This window comes from Taurulus bubalis (genome assembly GCF_910589615.1).
Source record: "Taurulus bubalis genome assembly, chromosome: 2".
Lineage (NCBI taxonomy): Eukaryota > Metazoa > Chordata > Actinopteri > Perciformes > Cottidae > Taurulus > Taurulus bubalis.
This window is the reverse complement of record NC_136590.1, coordinates 12,756,320-12,775,276: the sequence shown is the minus strand read 5'-3', so window position 1 is coordinate 12,775,276 and position 18,957 is coordinate 12,756,320. Positions and strand designations below refer to the sequence as shown.

The 18,957-nt window shown below is 42.1% G+C and overlaps 1 protein-coding gene across 1 annotated transcript; it reads right to left on the bottom strand.

The window, feature by feature from the left end:
* Nucleotides 1–1,505: 1,505 nt before the first annotated feature.
* LOC306733105 (double C2-like domain-containing protein alpha) lies at nt 1,506–18,503 on the bottom strand (the record flags this gene model as incomplete). The annotated part of the gene is made up of 11 exons (XM_079214299.1): nt 1,506–1,642; nt 1,955–2,051; nt 2,332–2,413; nt 5,004–5,203; nt 7,609–7,668; nt 9,202–9,328; nt 11,338–11,447; nt 11,670–11,744; nt 12,661–12,740; nt 13,583–13,911; nt 18,472–18,503. The coding sequence occupies 11 exons, from the start codon at nt 18,501–18,503 to the stop codon at nt 1,506–1,508; spliced, it is 1,329 nt and encodes a 442-aa protein (XP_079070425.1).
* Between the last annotated feature and the right edge of the window lie 454 nt (nt 18,504–18,957).

Here is an 18,957-nt window from a genome sequence, read left to right as displayed (position 1 = left end):
AACCAACATGGATGGTTTTGTTGGTTTTATTTTTCAGGTGTGTCCGATCACTTCTGCACTCGTTAGTCTGAGAAGAGGCTGCAGGTGCAGATCTTGAAGGCTAGGTGGCAGTATTGGCTAGTATTATTAGTATTATTTTATTGCCACTGAACTGCACATAATACATTAGAGTTTGAAAGAGGCCACTTTGGAGCAAATATGATAGAAATTCAAGGATGCACACAATAAAGCAATAGCAACGTTTTATGAAAAAACAAAACAATCATGCACACTTTGAGTTCCAAAAGACAAACACCCAAAGCAAGTGAAACACAATATATATTATTTACATATGAACACCACTGGTAATTTCAGCATGCCTCTTTAACCACATAAAAAACCTGCAGCTTAGTCAATGCGATCCACAGTAAAGCAGCAGTCATGGAGAGTTATCAGACAACACTGGGCTCTATACACCATTCATATTTGTAATTTAGATATCAAACGCAGGCTGATGATTTTATTCACGGTGTGTCAGAGTATGACCATGCACAGCTCTCCATAAACCAATCTGCTCTGAAACTTTTCTGTTCACTTCTCCTCCTACATCCAAACAGAGATTGTGAAGCAAAATTAGGTCAACATCAGCGTGCCACCAACAAGAAACCGACACTGTGATCTAAGAGCGGACACATTAAACAACGGAACAACATTTAAAAAAAGCTGTTACCCTTGAATTAAAAAAAAAAACGTCTTCAGTTAATCAGAGCAATACACCGCAGGAGAATTGGGAACAACACAATGAGGAACGTCCTGCAGCAGAGCCTGGCACATATTTGCTCCATCAACACCAAACATGCAAATAACTGACACGAGCCATCAACACAGAAGAACCAATTGTCTCTCTTGTTTTCTGCAGGCAGCCCCATGACAATCAGATCAATAGATACAAAATGCCCGACAGTATTAAGACCACTTGGAGGTCTTCGGAAGCATTAGGCAAAACATTATTGCAAGGGAGAGGTATGTGTGCTGTGAGATGGATGGTGGAGTTTTAATGTCAGCAGTTAATAACAATAAATAACCGGCCCGTAAAAACAGGAAGTACACCCGACATGAGAGTTGAACTGCAGAATTCAGATTTCTCCCTCATTCAATTTTCTTGCACGATTTACATTTTTCTTGTCAATTGAGATCTGACCAGTTTGAAGCAGTGCAGAGAGGCATTTAGATTGACTTCACAAAAGGTAACTGGATCCCGATGAATATGATTATGAGAATGATCATGCTTTGCGATGAGAACTGTTTCTTTAGATTTGCATCAGGTCTATTTAGACCCACGATTATAGTATCGATCTCTGAGTGGGACTCCCTTTGGGTATGTTGTTACGAATAATTATCTAATTTATGACACGGTAAGTAGGATATGAATCCTTCATAGTCATGCAAAAAATCCTCAGAGCATGCGATGAAACGTCTCTCGCCAGGCAGTCTCTCCAGTGTCAGTGCAGTGGAAGAGGATCAGTTCATTCCTGCAGTGTGGATCCGGGAAGCTCGTTAGTCAGCGTGTGCCAGCGCTCCACCTTCTTGCCCTTGTTCTTCAGACAGTCTATCCAGTGCTGCAGAGTGTCTCCTTGCGAGTGACACCCTAAGGACACACCGCCTAACCAGTGCAGAGACAGAAAAAGAAGTCAATGTGACTTGGGAGGAAAGTGCATGTTTTATAAACAAACAGTGAGAATTTAACTTTAAGGGGTGTATTTATGTTGTATATATAAAGCTATTATAATTTTCAGCCTAAATATCACTGACGTGTGGAAACTAAACCCTGCTGTGCTGCACTCAGTTGAAGAAAATAGACAACAGCCTATTTGGTAACATCTGCCATGGGTACATTATTAGACTGCTAATGGAGTAGCACATCCGTAATCCAAATATACAACAGCAGGAAATGATTAGTTGCTTATGACGTCACCTATAAAGTCATTGGACTTTCCCAGGTCGTAGTCCCACACTGTGACCTCCAGCGTCTTGGTGGCTAACTCTGAGAACGTGATTTCATAGAAGAACTCCTGGGAGAACAAAGAGAGGTGAGGGGTGAGAGTAAAGGTCAGAAGATCCCACCTGACACACATGTTTCTCTCCCTCTATAAACTCTAAAATACTTACTAATAAGGTAACAGCAAAGCACGTGCAAGCCATAATTGGCTGTCTTACAAAAAGGTTGCGGAGACTTTGCATGCGATGTCTCTGAGGACTGTAAAAATATAAATTAGCTGTCTCTTTACATTCAAGCAAATGTGCTCCTCCCTCCCACAGTTATGCACATACACAAACATGCATCATGTCTACCTCATTAAACTCCGGGTTAAGAGTCTTTTTTATCACCGCTGTTTTGTGCTTAGATTTCTTCTGGACATCTGGCTTGAGGTACCTGAGACAGAGGAATGTGATACCATCATATATGAGTTTGGTCATTACCTCTCACAGGTCAAAGTACTCCTGAAAGGAAGAGCAATAATGGTGACTGCACCAGGGATAACTATGTCAGAGTAAGTTTGTACAGTCGAAAACTGGGGCGGGCTTACTAATTTGTGAACAACACAACAATGCGGGGAAATAAGAAGGTTGTATTTGCCTTAATTAATCACTTGTTATGCACCACCCAACAGGCACACTAATTGCCACAAATCAAGCACACCTCTACAGGTAGATGCTAGGTCGGTCTATCTAACAGGCTAAACGCTAATGTACTCATGTTGGACTCTTGGCTGGGATTACTTTACTTACTTTGGAAAGAGATTTCTTCTTTCACTGAGGAACTTTTCCTTTTAATGAGTGAGAGGACTTTCTGCAGTTTTTCTCAAAGCTGCAACTGGAGAGGCTGAGTGGACTGGATATGTTAAACTTTGAAAATTAAAAAGCAAAGGAGTTGAATCTGGATCATATTTTGGGGGCCATTGCGGTGCTCAACAATGACGTTCAGACACGCAAGTACAACAACACACTTGTACAGATGACGACATCAGCTTTGCAGCATGTTGCGTGTGTGTGTACTACAACACCTTTGCAGCTCTCATTTTCCTTTGACATGTGTGATTGTGGCTGTAGCCGTGGTGGAGTTTATACCGTTTATATCTCGGTGTTGTCTGCTTGGTGATTGATTGGTCAATTCTATGAGAGTTGGAGGGCTATTTTATTTGTGTGAGGATTAATGATGATTAATGATTCAATAGGATGAAGGATTTTTATTTTACACACGCTGTGGTTTCTATGGCTCTTTTTATTTATTTGCTGTTATTTAATTGCATTGTCTACCACAGATACACAGAGGAAGGCCGTTGTAAAGATATTGTATTATCTGTTGCAGTAACAGGCTGCAAAGTGCAAATTGCTGAGAGACATGTCTGCATGGTAAATATGAAGCTACAGCTAGCTGTCTATTAGCTTAGCTTAGCACAAAGACTGTAGACTGGGGGGAACAACTAGCTTGGCTCTGTAGAAATGTGTTTAATCACAGCTTAATTAAAGAGAACATATACATTAAGATGTTTAGTGTTCGAAGGTAGATTTTGTTACCTTTAGACAGCGCCATGCTAGCTGTTACCCTCTGAACCCAATTTTTGTGCCAAGCTAAACTAACCAGCTATAGCTTCATATGTACTGTATAGACATGATAGTGGTATCAACTGTCTCATCTAACGCTCAGCTGGAAAGTGCCTAACAGTTAGCATATTTTAATTGTGGACCTCTTTAATATATTATTTGTGAAACTAACCATATGTGAGTGCGAGGACTGATCACCAACACAGCACAGATTGAAAAAACTCAGCATCCCTTTGCGAGGTGTCATTAAATTCTCAGGATATTTTTAAGCCAGCTGGAAGGAGTATGGTGAAATCTCTATTCACATTTGCTTTCCACCCACCACCCACAGCTCGGAGAGCATATGTTCCCACACACTCTCAGACACAACAAAGCATCTGGGAGAAAAGCTCCCGCCAAAGGGCAAAGATGCGAGCATGCATCCAAAATGAAACAAGGTGCATGATGTACTAATGTGGATGTGTGAGGGATGTATGCGTAGGTTTGGTGGATGTTAAATCATAGTGAGAGTGTAATGCATGATGGGAAAGGAGAAGGGGATTGGTGTGTATACTAATGTGAGGCAAGCGTGCCTAGCATTGTGTGTTTGTGTTTGTGTGTGTGTGTGTGTGTGTGTGTGTGTGTGTGTGTGTGTGTGTGTGTGTGCGTGTGTGTGCGTGTGTGTGTGTGTGTGTCTGTGAGTGATGGGAGGTTGTTTAGTGTTTTACTCATTCCAGACACAAGCTCAAAGTCAGAACCAACACTCAGGAGAACAACCAGTTAGGAGGGCGGGGGGGGGATTTTAAGCTCATTTGCCCAACTTCTGTCAGGGTGCATCATTCAACCCGAGGACCTTCCTGCCCTCTTTGGCAGACACACACACACACACACACACACACTAATGCAACTCCAAAGAACCTCTATGACACCAACAATAACACTCTCCTCCGTGATGCAGTACGCCATAACTCTAGACATCATGGCGCTGCCTTTCAATCCATTTTGAAGGCTGTCAATACACACACACACACACACACACACACACCACACACACACACACACACACACACACACACGCTTACCATTATCTTGGTGAGTGATATATTTCACAATGACTTCCACTTGTGTGAAAGCTACTCTCATTTGTCACTATTACCTTGTTCAGGGTTAACTCAAGCTATCTATCACTCATGAGTGGTGACAAAAGGTGATTCATGGGGTCAATATGAGTCAACGGCCAGTTAAGACCCAACACCGGTAATAAGGTGGAGAGGGAGATTGCCGCTAAATATAGGTCATGTGGAAATTGTTCTGAAATGAGATTTGTGAAATGTCAATCCATCTGTCTAAGTTGTGTATTGCTTAGGTAGCAACATAACCCCATTGCATGTAATGGAATGCACCATGGCATTCAGTCAGTGGTTTGATGTCATCTTTACGTTTTAACATAGGGGTCCGAGTAGCCGTTGACGTCCATGGCTGCCAGGTGGGCGCAGCGTTTGACACCCACACACAGCCCGCCTCTCTCCCTCTCTCTGGCCTCGCCCTTCACATCACCATCAGTGGCCGGGGGGAAGTACTGCAGGCAGAGCAGCAAACGGCCTCTCTCCTCCAGACTTCTCTGCTGCTCAGTCTCCCACTGAGGAGAGAAAGAGGCGATACAAGAGATAGGAATACAAAATAAAAAAAACATATTAAAGAAGTGTACGTTGCAGTTGTAGCTCCTACATTAGTGACTCAAGGTTCAGGGATAAAACGCTACTTGCTCAGCTAGCAGACAGAGAAAGTGGCACCTGGTGAACATAGTGGAGCGTTTAACACTTAGAGAGTCAGATGTTTCCCCTAGGAGTTGGTCAAAAGCAAAACATTGCTAAAAGGACTAAAAGGAGAGTGAATATTAGACTTGTTAACTTGTTGAAATTAATGCTTGTGTTGCTTTGTCTCTGTTAGATGTGTAAATAAACCACAGCTGTTTGCAATTGTGCTTGAACTATCATTTTGATGAGGGAATATTGTCAGTCTTGTGTGTACTAAGGCCAAAAAACATCAATTGATGCCATTTTAATGCTGCAGTGAAAACAAACCGGGGCAGTACAGTGCAGATCTTCCTGCGTCAGCACAGCAGACATCTAAGTAAGCTTATGTAACTTTTGCTATTACTACAGGTGACAGGATGAATGCTGAAACAGCAGTAGAGTTCAGTGCGGGTCTAAAACATGACTCCAGCCTACTCAACTGTTACTGTCAAATTTGAGACGGACAACAAATAGACTCAAAGGTTATGGTTTTGTTCATCTCTCTTCTTTCTCATAAGTAAACACACCTGAAGAACTCAGTGACATTTCACTTCATCTCTCACAGCTCAGAGACAAACATCAAGTACTAAACAGCATTCTCGCACAAACTGGAGCATCAGCCTTAAAGACATATTAATGCACTTTGTCGCCCTTGGCTCGAGTATTTTCCACGGACAACATCAAACGGTTAGCAAAGCATTTCACAACAAGCGGAACAACAGAGTAGATTCAGAGTGACAGATGAAAGGAAGCGAGGAAGCAGCAACAGCGTGTGGAAGAAGTGGAAGACGATGTTCTCACAGTGACTGTGACTCACCCTCATGGCCAACTGCACCAATACATGTATGTTATTAATAGGAAAGGCGTGCAGTTTTTCATCATTGCAAGTGCATCTGTTTCAAGTCATCTTTTCTGTTTCACCACCGGAGATGCAAAAATGCTCTGTTTTCTTGCCTATAATGGGATTTTAAGGTAATATCAGTTCCATCACTAAATACCTGTCGTCTCCTTTATCTCCCTCCATCTCTCATTAAGTCTTATCTTCAAGCGAGAGATGGACACAGCCAGGACGATCAATATGCCCCACGCCTCACACTCCTCCACGCTCCTCCGTTCCTTTCTCCAATTGCCTCAACAGCTTGCACCCCTTCTTGTTTCACCTACATCTCTCTTTCCTTTTTTTTCACCTCTCCTTATCTGGGATTTTCTGAGGGAATCATCCAACCTGCCAACAGCCAGTCAGCCATCTGCCATGACTGAATAGGAGACTTTAAAACTTGCAATTAGTGAGGATCATTTGCAGTAGGTATCTGGTGAAAGAACAGCTCAGACCTTCACAGATCGATAGAGAGCAACTCATTAGGGAGGTGAGAATAAACAGGAGCCAGCCGCACACTGTGACAGACGGATGGGAAAGAGATAAACTTGTGGGTGGGTGAGAGAACTGGAAACACGATCGCATTAAACAACCTTGAATGTGGAGAGAAACACAGAAGCAGCAGTTTTACTGCAGTTATCTTAAAGGACTACACTACCCTTTGTTCATTCACCCAATATGTGATGAGAGGCTCTAAAATCATCTGTCGAAAAAACAGAGACACTAAGAACTAATTAGGGTTAGGTAATTACCTCACAACAATACATTAATGCTGGCTTTATGAATTGCATGATCATGTCTGAGGGCAGAACATCTCACGGCAGATAATTATATGACAGTGGTTTTAGAATGATTAGCTCAGCTGTGCTCTTAAGCATATAGTGTGGGAAGTGCATTAATTTGAATGGCACTAATATTAACCCGCAGTTATTGGGAAAATTCCATTGACTGTTTAGTTTATAAAATGTTGAAAAATAGTGAAAAAATGCTTGTTCAACAAAACAAAGCAAAACAGCAAAACCTCAACCTAGAATCAATTAACTTAGCTAATTAACTGATAAATTAGCTATTTGTTTCATCACTTTAAACATATAAACAGTTAAACCTGTTGCTTTGATCATTCTTAAATGAAAACTGATATTTTGTTTCCAGACGAATATCAAGTTCATAGAATGAAAACTGATCGCCACCTTGAAATATTAACAGGTTTATTCTCATACTTTTAGGTTAATGCTTCTAGTCTTGTATCGGGTTTGGTGTAGTCCTTTAAGACAGGTGGACATATGGACTGTGAGGACAGACAGACAGACAGACGGACAGACAGACAGACAGAAGGAGGGTCGTCTTGAGTAAAATAATTGGAGTGGTCACCTCTCTCAGGTAGCAGGAGATCCCTCTCAAAGCTGTGCTCATCGCAGTCGGTGAAGGCAGCTAGAGGCAAAAAGGAGAGAAAGAGATACATGATAAGGGGATATATATGACTGACAGAAAAGCTGTACAATCAGGCTAAAGGGGCGTAGGATGAATAGACATATCGAGTTGAGGGTGATGCCACTTTGAAAATGACAGGCCTGACACAGTGCCTGGTTCGGAGGATGACAGAGGGGCTTTAACGTTTGATCGCCGAGTGGCCACCGGCCTCAGAGGGACAATCTAATACCAGCAGCCCTTTGTAACTTATCGAGAACAAAAAGCCAGCCTTTTCACACACGAGCCCCCCCGCTCTCCACCTCTTTCATTTTTTAAATCCGTTTGTTTATCATCTCTCTCACTTGCGCTCGATGTCCATTTACGCTCCACTGTTCCCCCTCTCCCCATCTCCCCCTCTTTCTACTCTCCCTTTATTCTCCCAATCTCTGCGTACCCTTTTCCCCACGCGTGACCCAGCTGACATTTAGACTGCACAAAAAGCTGTTTGTGAGCTATAAGAATAGATGTGATACGCTGTCCTCTGTTTACTAATATTTGTTATTCTCAGTAGGCCAGTTACCAGCTGGTATTGGCTTAATGCTAAATATACTATGGCCAAAAGTATAGGATACTGTCCTTTGGGTAGTTTTAGACTGCTTTTCTTGCTTATGGTCCTTTTACCTGCAATGAAGAGAAATCTCAATGCTCTACATCATCCAATGATATTTTAGTCACCAGTTTGTGCACAAAGTCAGGCACATATTGTTTTCCCAGTTTGGTGTGAAGATCTCGACTGACAGAGCCCTGACCTCAACATCATCCAACACCTTCTGCATATTCTGCATGACCTTATCGCTCATCCCTGGAGCCAGGTTTTGAAATAACATGACCCTCTTCCTACAAAAGTTATGCTGTTATATTATGGCAGCAGATTAATGCCCATGGTCTTAAGGTTGTGGAATGGCATGTTCAAAAATCACATCTGGATATTATAATGGAGTGTTTGTGTCCACATATTCTTGGCCTTGTAACATAACTGCATACACTGTTGAACTATTCATTTTTTGTTGTTTTAAACACACAAGCAATCTTTGGTTTAAATATTTAAGATTGGTTTTCCCACTATATACACCTTTAACAATCTATTTATATGCTGTTTACTGTCAAATAACAATACAGCATTTGGGAAGCATTTGTTTGAGTCTTTTGCTAAAGATACTACAGAGATTGTACAGACACACTTGGTGTTTTTTTAATCATGAGACCCTAGGTGTTTGCACCTCACCAGTCAACCGAATATTGATATTCTAACGGCTCCCTGTTGGCAGACAATTTCTTGCCTTCCTTCTTCACCAAATTTCCATCCACGTCTGTCCTTTTTCTACTTTAAAATGTGAAGTTATGAGACAGACAGGAAGCCTTAATATATTGAATATTACAGTACCCCCTGAGTCATTAATTCCCCTCATACACTCTCATTTCTCTCTTTCTGTCCTTTAAGTCTTTCTTTCCTATCGTCCCGTTTATTCTGTCTGCCCTCCCTCTTCTCCTCACAGGGGGTGGATGCTCGAGACAGATGTTAAAGTGTTTGGTCTGGTCAAGCTTCATGCGACGCAGGGCCACCCGCGACTCCCCGATGAACTCATTATGTGTCAGCTTGTCTTCGTCGCACACAGACACCCTGGGAGTGAGAGACAGAGGAAGGAGGGGGAGGCAAAGAAGAGAAAAAGCGAGAGACAAAGGGAGGGAGAGGAGGAAACATGAATAAGAAAAATAGACGCTGATTACTGAGACAGAGAGTAAGACAGATGTGTGCGTGTGAGGAAGAGTGGTGGAGTTGGTTATTCCAAATGCTGCGGCATCCTCTTGAGAAAAGGTAATTGTTGACATAGATCTGATCAGAATTAAAGAAAACTACATATGCATCCAGTTCCTGTATAAGTACCATGTACAATACAATTACCCTTTTCCCTCCTGTGTGAAATTAGATAGTGTAAAAGTGCAATCCGTATTCATGAGGCTGGCAAACATTTACACCTGCCATATTGTCACCTGCAATGCATAATTGGGTGGGAGCAGCAGAGAGAGGAAAGGAGATGGAGAGAGGCTGTGTGTGTGAAATCAAAAGCAGAGCCAGGGGTGGAGTGATGTGGGTGAGAGGGAGAGATAAAAATGGAAGAATGTATTTCAATTATTTGTGTGTGTGTGTGTGTGTGTGTGTGTTTGTGTGTGTGTGCATGCCTGCTGCGTGCGTGTGCGTGTGCGTGTGTGTGTTTGTGTGCGTGTGAGGACTTATTTATGCCTGCAAATGTGAACGTCTATATTGTCGGCAGAAGTGGAAAATCAGTATGCTAGGCTAACTGACATCCTGAGTGATTGCCTGTTTCTGTGCTTTATGTAAATGTGAATGAAAGACATACAATAAGAGGATTACAAATAAGAATGCAATCTTTCAGAGACGGCTGATATGAACTTGAAGCCTCTTCACTCTTGGTTTTATTCAACTTCTAACTAATTTGACTGCAATGTTTCATGCCAGAGGCATGAAACATTGCAGTCACCTGCTGCCTTCAGGTTCCGGTAATAAAAAACGGTAATGCATTAATGAAGAAGGTGCAAAGAGGCCAGTTGCCTTGGGACACCAGCTATTATTTTACATCCACTGAGTCTAGTAGTTTATGAGCCCTTTACAATGATACAGCAGCAAAATAGGGAAGAATGGAAATGGAGGAAAGAAAAAGTAAATCCTGACTTCCTCTCATCATAAGGCAGTATTTTACACAATTGCAACTAGTTTTAAGTGCAGTTTATTGTAGCTGCTGGTTCAAAGTTGGATGCAGAAACAATAATAGAGCTCCAGTGTAGAAAAAGTAGTGGAGACAAGTTCTGCTCTTTTTAAACGGTGGCATATCTTGCCGTTACATTGAGTTCTGGATGAATGAAGGGGTTGGATGAACCCTTCACAATTTGCCCTAACAGTAGTTACATTTGTATCTATTACATAATCCATATTTATGAGGATGTAACTGTGATGAAACTGTCACTTTATAGACAATGTCAAACATCAGTGCATTACAGACGTTGACATGTTTGTATGTTTCGATTGGTTAAACTTCCTGCCTGGTAATTTTTGAACGCCTCTGCTGTATTAGCACAGTGTCATAGGCCTGTTGTAGGGCCAGTTTCTCTAATTTCCCCCGAGAGATCAACTGTCGATCCTACTTAAATCCCTCTCCCACATGTGCCATGGCAAAGTTTTAGTCACAGACAGAGAAAATTCTCAGCTTTCATCACCTCTGGAGGGGGTCAATGAAATTAAAACACCCCGTGGTGCTTAGTCTGACCTCAATCTGTCACTGCAACTTGGGAAGAGAGAAAGGCAGGGAGACAGACGGGAAGAAAGACAAAGAGAGAGGGATGGTTTGTAAGGAGTGAGGGAAGATCTTTCCTGATCTGAGTGGACAGGAGAGATCTGTGGATGGGGAGGAATGAAGAAGGTGAGGTGACAGGATCAGTGGAAATAGAAAGGGAGGCAGGATAAAAACCTAAAAACAGAGAGTAAAAGACTGTGATTGAGATGATGATAAGACTTCTTTTGTAAGCAAGAGCCAGTTCTCTGATGGGCAAGACAGAGCAGAGAGGCAGGAAGTGAAGGAGACAGAAATAGCCAGACATGAAGCAAACATTTACCGGAGTGTTTTGCGGTACATGTCTTCCTCTGTAATTCCACAGTAGGTGAGCGTCTCGTTCCACACGGGGTGCAGCGTGTTGCGAACGGTCTTGGTTTTCAGTTTATTAGCCTGTGCATCACAGCAGAGAGGAGAAGAAAACAATCATCTCAGAACTGCAAACAGCAAACAACCTGCAACATGGAAGGTCATTTTGTTTTACAACAGATGTACTGTACTGTTCTGCACTGGCACTTTCACAATACAGCTCCAAATTACAGCTAGATTAAGTGTGCACTCAAACAGGTTACTGAGAATCTTTTTCAAATATATACATATAATATATAAGCAGACCTTGCAGGCTCCTGGCAGCAAGTGCAGCTTGACATAAGGATCAGACAGACCGTTGAAATCCATCGGTTTCAGACCCTAAAAGAGTGAGAAAATATAAGAGAGGTATATAAAACATTAGAGAACATTGTGCAAACTACCAACACCAGTAATACATTGTCAAATAATTACCAGACTGAGAGGTGAGGAGTTCATTTAAAAACTGAATCCAAAGCACTGCGGTAGTGAGGAGGGGGGAGAGTTTTAATTTGATGGATAGTTTCAGTTGACCAGAGAGCCACATAGTGTAGAGGCTATAGCCCACTGCCCATTTTGAAAACCGTCTAAATTTGAAGGATGATAAAACGGAATCCTCTGCTCTACACTAATTAGAAAATATAGGCTGTCACGATAACAGATGTCCACTACACGATCTTCATGGCAATTTCTTTTCACAACGATTGTATTGCGATAGATTTTTTTTTTTTTTTAAGTAAATAATGCTATCAGTCAATTTTCTTCATTTATTTGTCAAATGAATTAAACTCAAAATACAATTGTAGAGAGGTGGATAGCGAGAGTCTGTAACCATATACAAGGATTTAAGAGGTGCATGATTATTTACATGATATCATCATATGTGTATTATTATTTTTTTTTATCACTGTATTTACAATACCGGTCTATCGAGACACTCTCTTATAAGTAGATGTAATACTTTGATCTGAAGTCTGTTTAACTTTAGATCTTTAATTTCTCAGTTGCATTCTGTTGGCTTTGAGTCTTTATCATTTAAGTAGAAAATAGTTAGGTTAAAATGAATGTAATATAAAAAATAGAACAACAACAAAGAATAGGTAGAATTTCAGTCAACCGTGATTTTCTTTAGGGTAGAAAAAGAACAACAACTTTTTTGTGTCACTGGTTGAAGACAGGAATATGGTTTGTAAAAATGTAAATGAAATATGTATTTTCTATCACGACAAGACAAACTACCAGAGAACATGTTGTTTACCTTTGCCTTCAGGACTGTGCAGTGTAAGGAGCTGGTGGCTTTCTCATACAGCAGGTCAAACTCTAACGTCCCCAAGGCGGCTGAAAGACAGTTGATTAACATGTTTCAGTTACTTTGGTAATTTGGAGCTGATGACTTTCTTACCTTGAATAGAGAATGATGGCAGTAAGGAATGTAGACACTCACAAAGATACTCACAAATCATAATAAAACATTCTGTAAAATAACTTAGGCCTTGATAAGACCCTTTTTTGTAATAGTTTTCAATGAAAGTGAAGCCTTTTACGTTGCTGAGCACCTTGCATCTATCCGCTCTAGGCATCTTACATGAAGGCATTCAGCCTCGAGTTGAAAAAAAGTCAGAATGGAAAATGTGACTTTTGTCGAATATCCGGAGCTACATGACTTTACCAACCAGAAAACAGCCTGGAGGTCAATTAGTGCGTTATACTTGAGATTTTTGGTAAGTTGCCTCTAACTATTGGGTAAAATACAGTTCATAGTTTGTGTTGTCTAATGTAGCACTCATTCTGTGGAGCCTAAAAACAATAATAATTAAAGCAAACTGCAAAAAAGGCTCTGTCTAATCAGGCAACACAATGACAGTGTTTTCCACCTGCAAAGCATACCCTGTCTGATAAGTGTGAGATGAGAAGATCAACTAACTCTCGAAGAAAGCTAATGAGTGTAATTTGCAAGTTTGCTAGCAGCAGCTGACAAAGTTAACAGTTGTCTCTGCTTTTGTTGTCTTTTATGAAATCAAAGACCCATTGTTTAAACAAATCTCAGAATGTTGATGTACATCTTTTTTTGTTATTACACTTGGCCTTTTGTCCCAAATCCACCTCTGTGTGGAGTTAATTTCTATTCTTGGGCTCAAGCAGCTTCAGTGAATCCAGGTTGTGAATTTCAGGTGACTCACTGTTATCATCGCTGTCACAGCTGTCGATCTCGATGGAGGTGTCCATGCTGCTCATGGCCGACAGTGAGCCCCCTCCGCCCGCCGCCCCTGGTAACAGTGGTGACAATAAGGTGTTGCTCCCTCCTCCTCCGGCGACATCAGGGCAGAGTGAGGTGGGAGCTGCCAACCGATTGGGCGAAAGTGGCTCGGAGAAGGAGGAAGTGGGCGACAGGCGAGGGAAGTAGGCAGATATTTGGCGGATGGGGCGGATTGGGCCTGGGCATACGTCGATTGCCATGTGCTCCTGGATGGAGATGCCTGAACGTTTTCCTTTTCGCACAGTCATAGCGCTACAGGGAAAGAGACAGATAGATTGAGGAAGAGTTGAATCACACTTTTCAGCGATACAATAACTGCAGCCAAAATATTGATCCACAAATATGAGCTGTTGTTCTGAATTTCCTCTCTGCTATTCCAGGCAAAACAAGGTGAGTTAAGTAAGATGGTTGGTGATATATAACATCCTGTCTCTGGCCATCACTGAGATATCATCACATCTAATAGGAGTTTTTATTTATCAAGAAGAAGTTCTTGTCATAGGAAGTGTTTTTCTCAAACGGCTCTTTCACTGAAACCTCCTCCAACATAATTAAAACTCTTAAAAAGAAAGACATTGCTCATAAACTGACAACATACTGCAGATGATGTGCCCAAAATTTGCATTTCAATTGAATACATCTGAATAATCTCAAAGCCATCAGGGAGGGTAATGCATAACGAACAATAAGGGTCTCCCCTGAATCCTAATCATCCTCAATGAAATGACGGTGTGTGTGTGTGTGTGTGTGTGTGTGTGTGTGTGTGTGTGTGTGTGTGTGTGTGTGTGCGTGCGTGAGCCTCTGAGGCACACATGTTAACTTAAGTGCTTAACAGACAGGCAGGTAATTACGGGATGAAGTCTTAACAGGCTGGAACGCTCCTCAGTATACGGATGGAGGGAAGAGTCCCGGTGATTATATAAAGTTGTGGCAGCAGGGAGTGGAATTGACCACAAGGCTGATGTGTCTGCTCTCTTCCCAAAATAAAAAGAGGGGGGTGGATTGCAAATATCTCACAGCTTTTGTTTTCTAAAGACAGCAGGCCTTGAGGGGGCGTTCTGTCCTCAATACTGAACAACCCCCCTTCTGCTCTTTCTGCATTAATCGATCTAAACTGAGAAGTGAGTATTTGCACTGTATGTATTTGCACTTCCTCTGAGTTGTCTGTAACGTCACCTACACACTACATGACTTTCAAAGTCCTCACTTTGTTGTACTGGTCACATTACACTACTGTCTGTCGGTCTTCTAACAGGGTATCTTGACTTGTTGTGGTTTGCACATTAGACAAGTGATCAATGACAGCTGGGGTCCCACGTTACAGGACATTTCATGAGGAGGAATCCCTGGCAAGTCTGTCTGGTCTCCAAACAAAACATAAGAAGTAAGAACATCCACGAGACGGACAAAAATGGAAGTCATCATCGAGCCAGCAATCAAATTTGTTTGCGCGCTGATTGGAAGCGAAAAGACCAAGGAAGGAAGAGAATAAAATGGTCTGTTCTGCAAAGAGAGTAATCTAAGCAATCATTTTGCAATGTACGCAGGTAGCTGCCTGACAAGGACATGTTTGTGCTTTGTTTTTGTTTCAAATAATTGAAAAGCTTGCATGCATGCAAATGTATTTGGATAGAAACTATGTTCTCATCGCCAAGCTCGCTGATGTTCTGTTGTAGGCATTACGACTCCTCCCTATGATAATTCCTCGCCCCGTAGGTTATGCTCTCGCTGGCTTTAGGTCAGTGCTGCCTTCATTGCCCGTCAAAACTACCAGATTTTTTACGTGCTAGGTATCTCTCGATCGTCTGCGACGCATCGGTGTATGTTCCAGATCGTGGCTTTGAAAATTCTGACAAAACTCACAGGAGCTTGCCTCTGATCCGGGGTATTTGTTGAGAATCTTCAAAAACACTTTGAGAGCGAAAAGATTAGGGCGAGAATCGGGTTGTGTCACTTGCTATGAGTAGATTGTCGGTAAAGTTTAGAAACATCAAAATGAGGAGAATCTCAGGACACAGAGAGGGACTTAAAATAATTAGGACATTCATGGTCATATTGACTTAATTCTATTGACTGAATTGAATCCCACAAACAAAACTAAGTAGATAAACAGGAATGAGTCATTGTTGACTCACGCAGTGATTAGACCAGTTTGTCAAACCTGCATCCATATTAATAGTTCAACATACACTTATTCGCTCTCTTGCAGAGAGAAGATTGATTTTCTCATGTCTGTACAGAGAGACATGGACGTAATTAACCCCCATTTATAATTAGTGCGATTTACAAATGCCGGTATGTGGATGTTATTACCTTTAGACAGACCCAAGTCGCTGTTTCCCTGTGTTTCCAGTCTTCATGCTAAGCTAAGCTAACCGACAGCTGGCTGAAGCTTCATATTTATCGTACAGACATGAGATTGGTATTAGGCTTCTCAATATGTCGAACTACCAGGTTTTATTTAATTTGCTCCTCATCTGCGTCACGGTTGTCAAAACTTTAAATATTCCTTATTGTGCCATTACTTCTGTTTGTGAGGTCAAAACCAGTAAACAGATTAATTCTAGACCCCTCAGTCGTGAAGATAAAGTCAATATGACCAATGGTGCCCTGGCGGAAAGTGGCTCTGGTGTTGTTGACTCGGACTGTTGACCTTCAGCAGAATTACAGGCAGCGAAGGGTCATTTGTCATGTTTGGTCCAGTCTCTCTGCTGTGAGCACAACAGTGGGTAATAAACATCGCAGCTCATCCAACTTTTTCTTGGCTGGAGATGAAACAAACTTCTGAATCATGCTGCAGTGTGCCAGCATGCAAACTTCCGACTCTGACAGACCACTGGCTCTGGAGTTCAATATGATGGACATCTTTCCTTTTGAAAACCAACAGCAGCCATTTTGGTGCCACGGAGGACCACAATAGGAAAATTGATGACTTCTTAAGTGCTGAATAACTGAGTTTCTCCCTGCTCAATTAAGTGGCGCAGAGATAACGTCTGACTCCTGTACTTCAGGACAAAACGCTGTGGATCTCGTTATAACCAGTCTTTCAGGAAAAACCAGCAACAGTACACCATTTCAGTCTTGCACAACAATTAAAGAACAGTGAAATAATCTTAAATGAAACAGAAGATTGCACAGCATTAAGAAGAGGGAGAAGGTAAAAGCAAGTTAATGAAACTGCTTGTGAAAATAATGATTGTGTCCAGAATTGATTAAAATATTAATTAATGTGGATCAGTATTCATAATTATTGTTCTTATGAATAATATACTCAATAATCCCACCCCCCCCACACACACATACATTCACAAAAGCATGCCATCAAACACTTCTGTCAGATCATTAATTCATCTCCACACACACACACACGCACATGCTCACGCACACACACACCTACACACCGACACACCTACACACGCACTCTATCTCCCTCTATGCAGATGTTTTGCAGGCTTCTGAGCAAGTGTCTGCTGATATAATGTGCGCAGTGAGTCGCCTCTTAAAACTGTAGCTGCCACCACCACCACCAGCTCCACCAGCAGCACCCGCACAGCTGGGAGGCCTGGTGGCTTGCAGCTCGCGGAGAAGCAGGAGCTAACGGGGAGTTCATGATTGATCGCTCTCATGCTGCCAGCTGGAATTTCTCGCTCATCTTCTCCTTTCATCATCCTCTTGTTGCTGAGAAACTCTCACATTCACATTAATAAGGTACAGATTTAACCTCACACTTCACAGGCTTTTATGTGCGAAAGCTCGTTCACATACACGACTCTTAGCCTCCGAGCACTACTTTACATAATTCCTATAAACTACATATATAATAATGGCTCAACTTGTCCGCTACATGCATTAGCTCAGCGGTTGCGAGTTATGCAACCACAAACAGTACAGTATCTCATGCATGGCTCTCTTCTACATATATATTATAATGATGTTACATAGGTTTCCAGCTTTAAGAGAGAGGAATGAAGCTGGAAGCCGGCAGTCAGGAATATCTTTGCGCAAAATGCGACCTCCCCCCCTCCTCTTTTAGCTCCTTCACTTTAAATTAGAGTCATATCACAGGCATGGACGCTCCCTCCCTCAACCCCCATCCTCTACTGGCTCATCTCCACCTTTTATAATCTACCTTCTCTTCTTCTCGCTTCTTCATCTCTGTCATTATCTCACCGTCAGACTTTCTCAGACACCATTATTCCACCTGTAGTTATGTGATGATCTATCTCTCCCTCTCTCTGGGCAGATTTTTCTTCTCCGTCTTCCTCTCTTGTGTCCTACATACAATGGGCCCCTGCAGCGGGCAGCGTTCACCTTTAAATAACAAGCTGCTGGCTGAAAGGCAGATGGGATGGTACAGTGCCGCACACTGTGGCTACTCATTAGAGCTTGACAGTCCGCACATCATGGTGACAGTGAGCACTTGTCAATTAGAGCCAAGTTATTTTCAGGCAGTCAGGGATGAGTAAACTTCAATGTGTGTGAGTGACAGTGTGAGTTGAAAGGTGTGAAAGAAAAGTGAAGGAGCAGGTAAAAAAAACAAAAACAGACGGCCACATGTTGCACCTGTCTGCTGTGAAAGAACAATACATAAATGTGCTCATCTGCTATTTACAGCATTTGCTTTAATTCCCTCATGCAGAGTCAACAAGAAAAAACATAAATGAACCAAACAGACATGTAAAGCAAGGATATAATGATAGCGATAGTCGGTGAGGGAGAAGGACATTTTTTTATTTCTTTTAAAGACGAGCAACATAGAGCAGATTCAACCTGTCTGTATTTCAGAATGAAATAAGAAAAACGTTGACTTACCTCACTGATAGCGCAAGTGTGAAACTCCTCATAAAAAAAAAGGGGATTCCAGCGCGGAGCGGAGAGGGAGACTAACTAACAGGTGGTGAGGAGAGAAGCAACTAGAGAGGGAAAGAGGAGGGGGGAGACAAAGAGAGAAAGGGAGAGAGTGAGCTCTACGTTCATTAGAAATTAAATGCCTGAATTGTTCATGTTGATATAAAATGGGGAGAAGAGGGGGAGAGGATAGTGGCATGCTGGAAGAGGAAGAGGAAGAGGAGGAAGAAGAGGAGGAGGAGGAAGAGGAGGAGGAGGAGGAGGAGGATGGAGGGAGTCAAGAGGAAAAGACAGAGGAGGGAGAGAGAGGCAGTGGGGAGCTATTACTTGACATTCTGTTGTGCATGTGACTGTTTCACCTCCCTCTGCATCCCCCCACAATCACACACACACACACACACACACACACACACACACACACACACACACACACACACACACACACACACA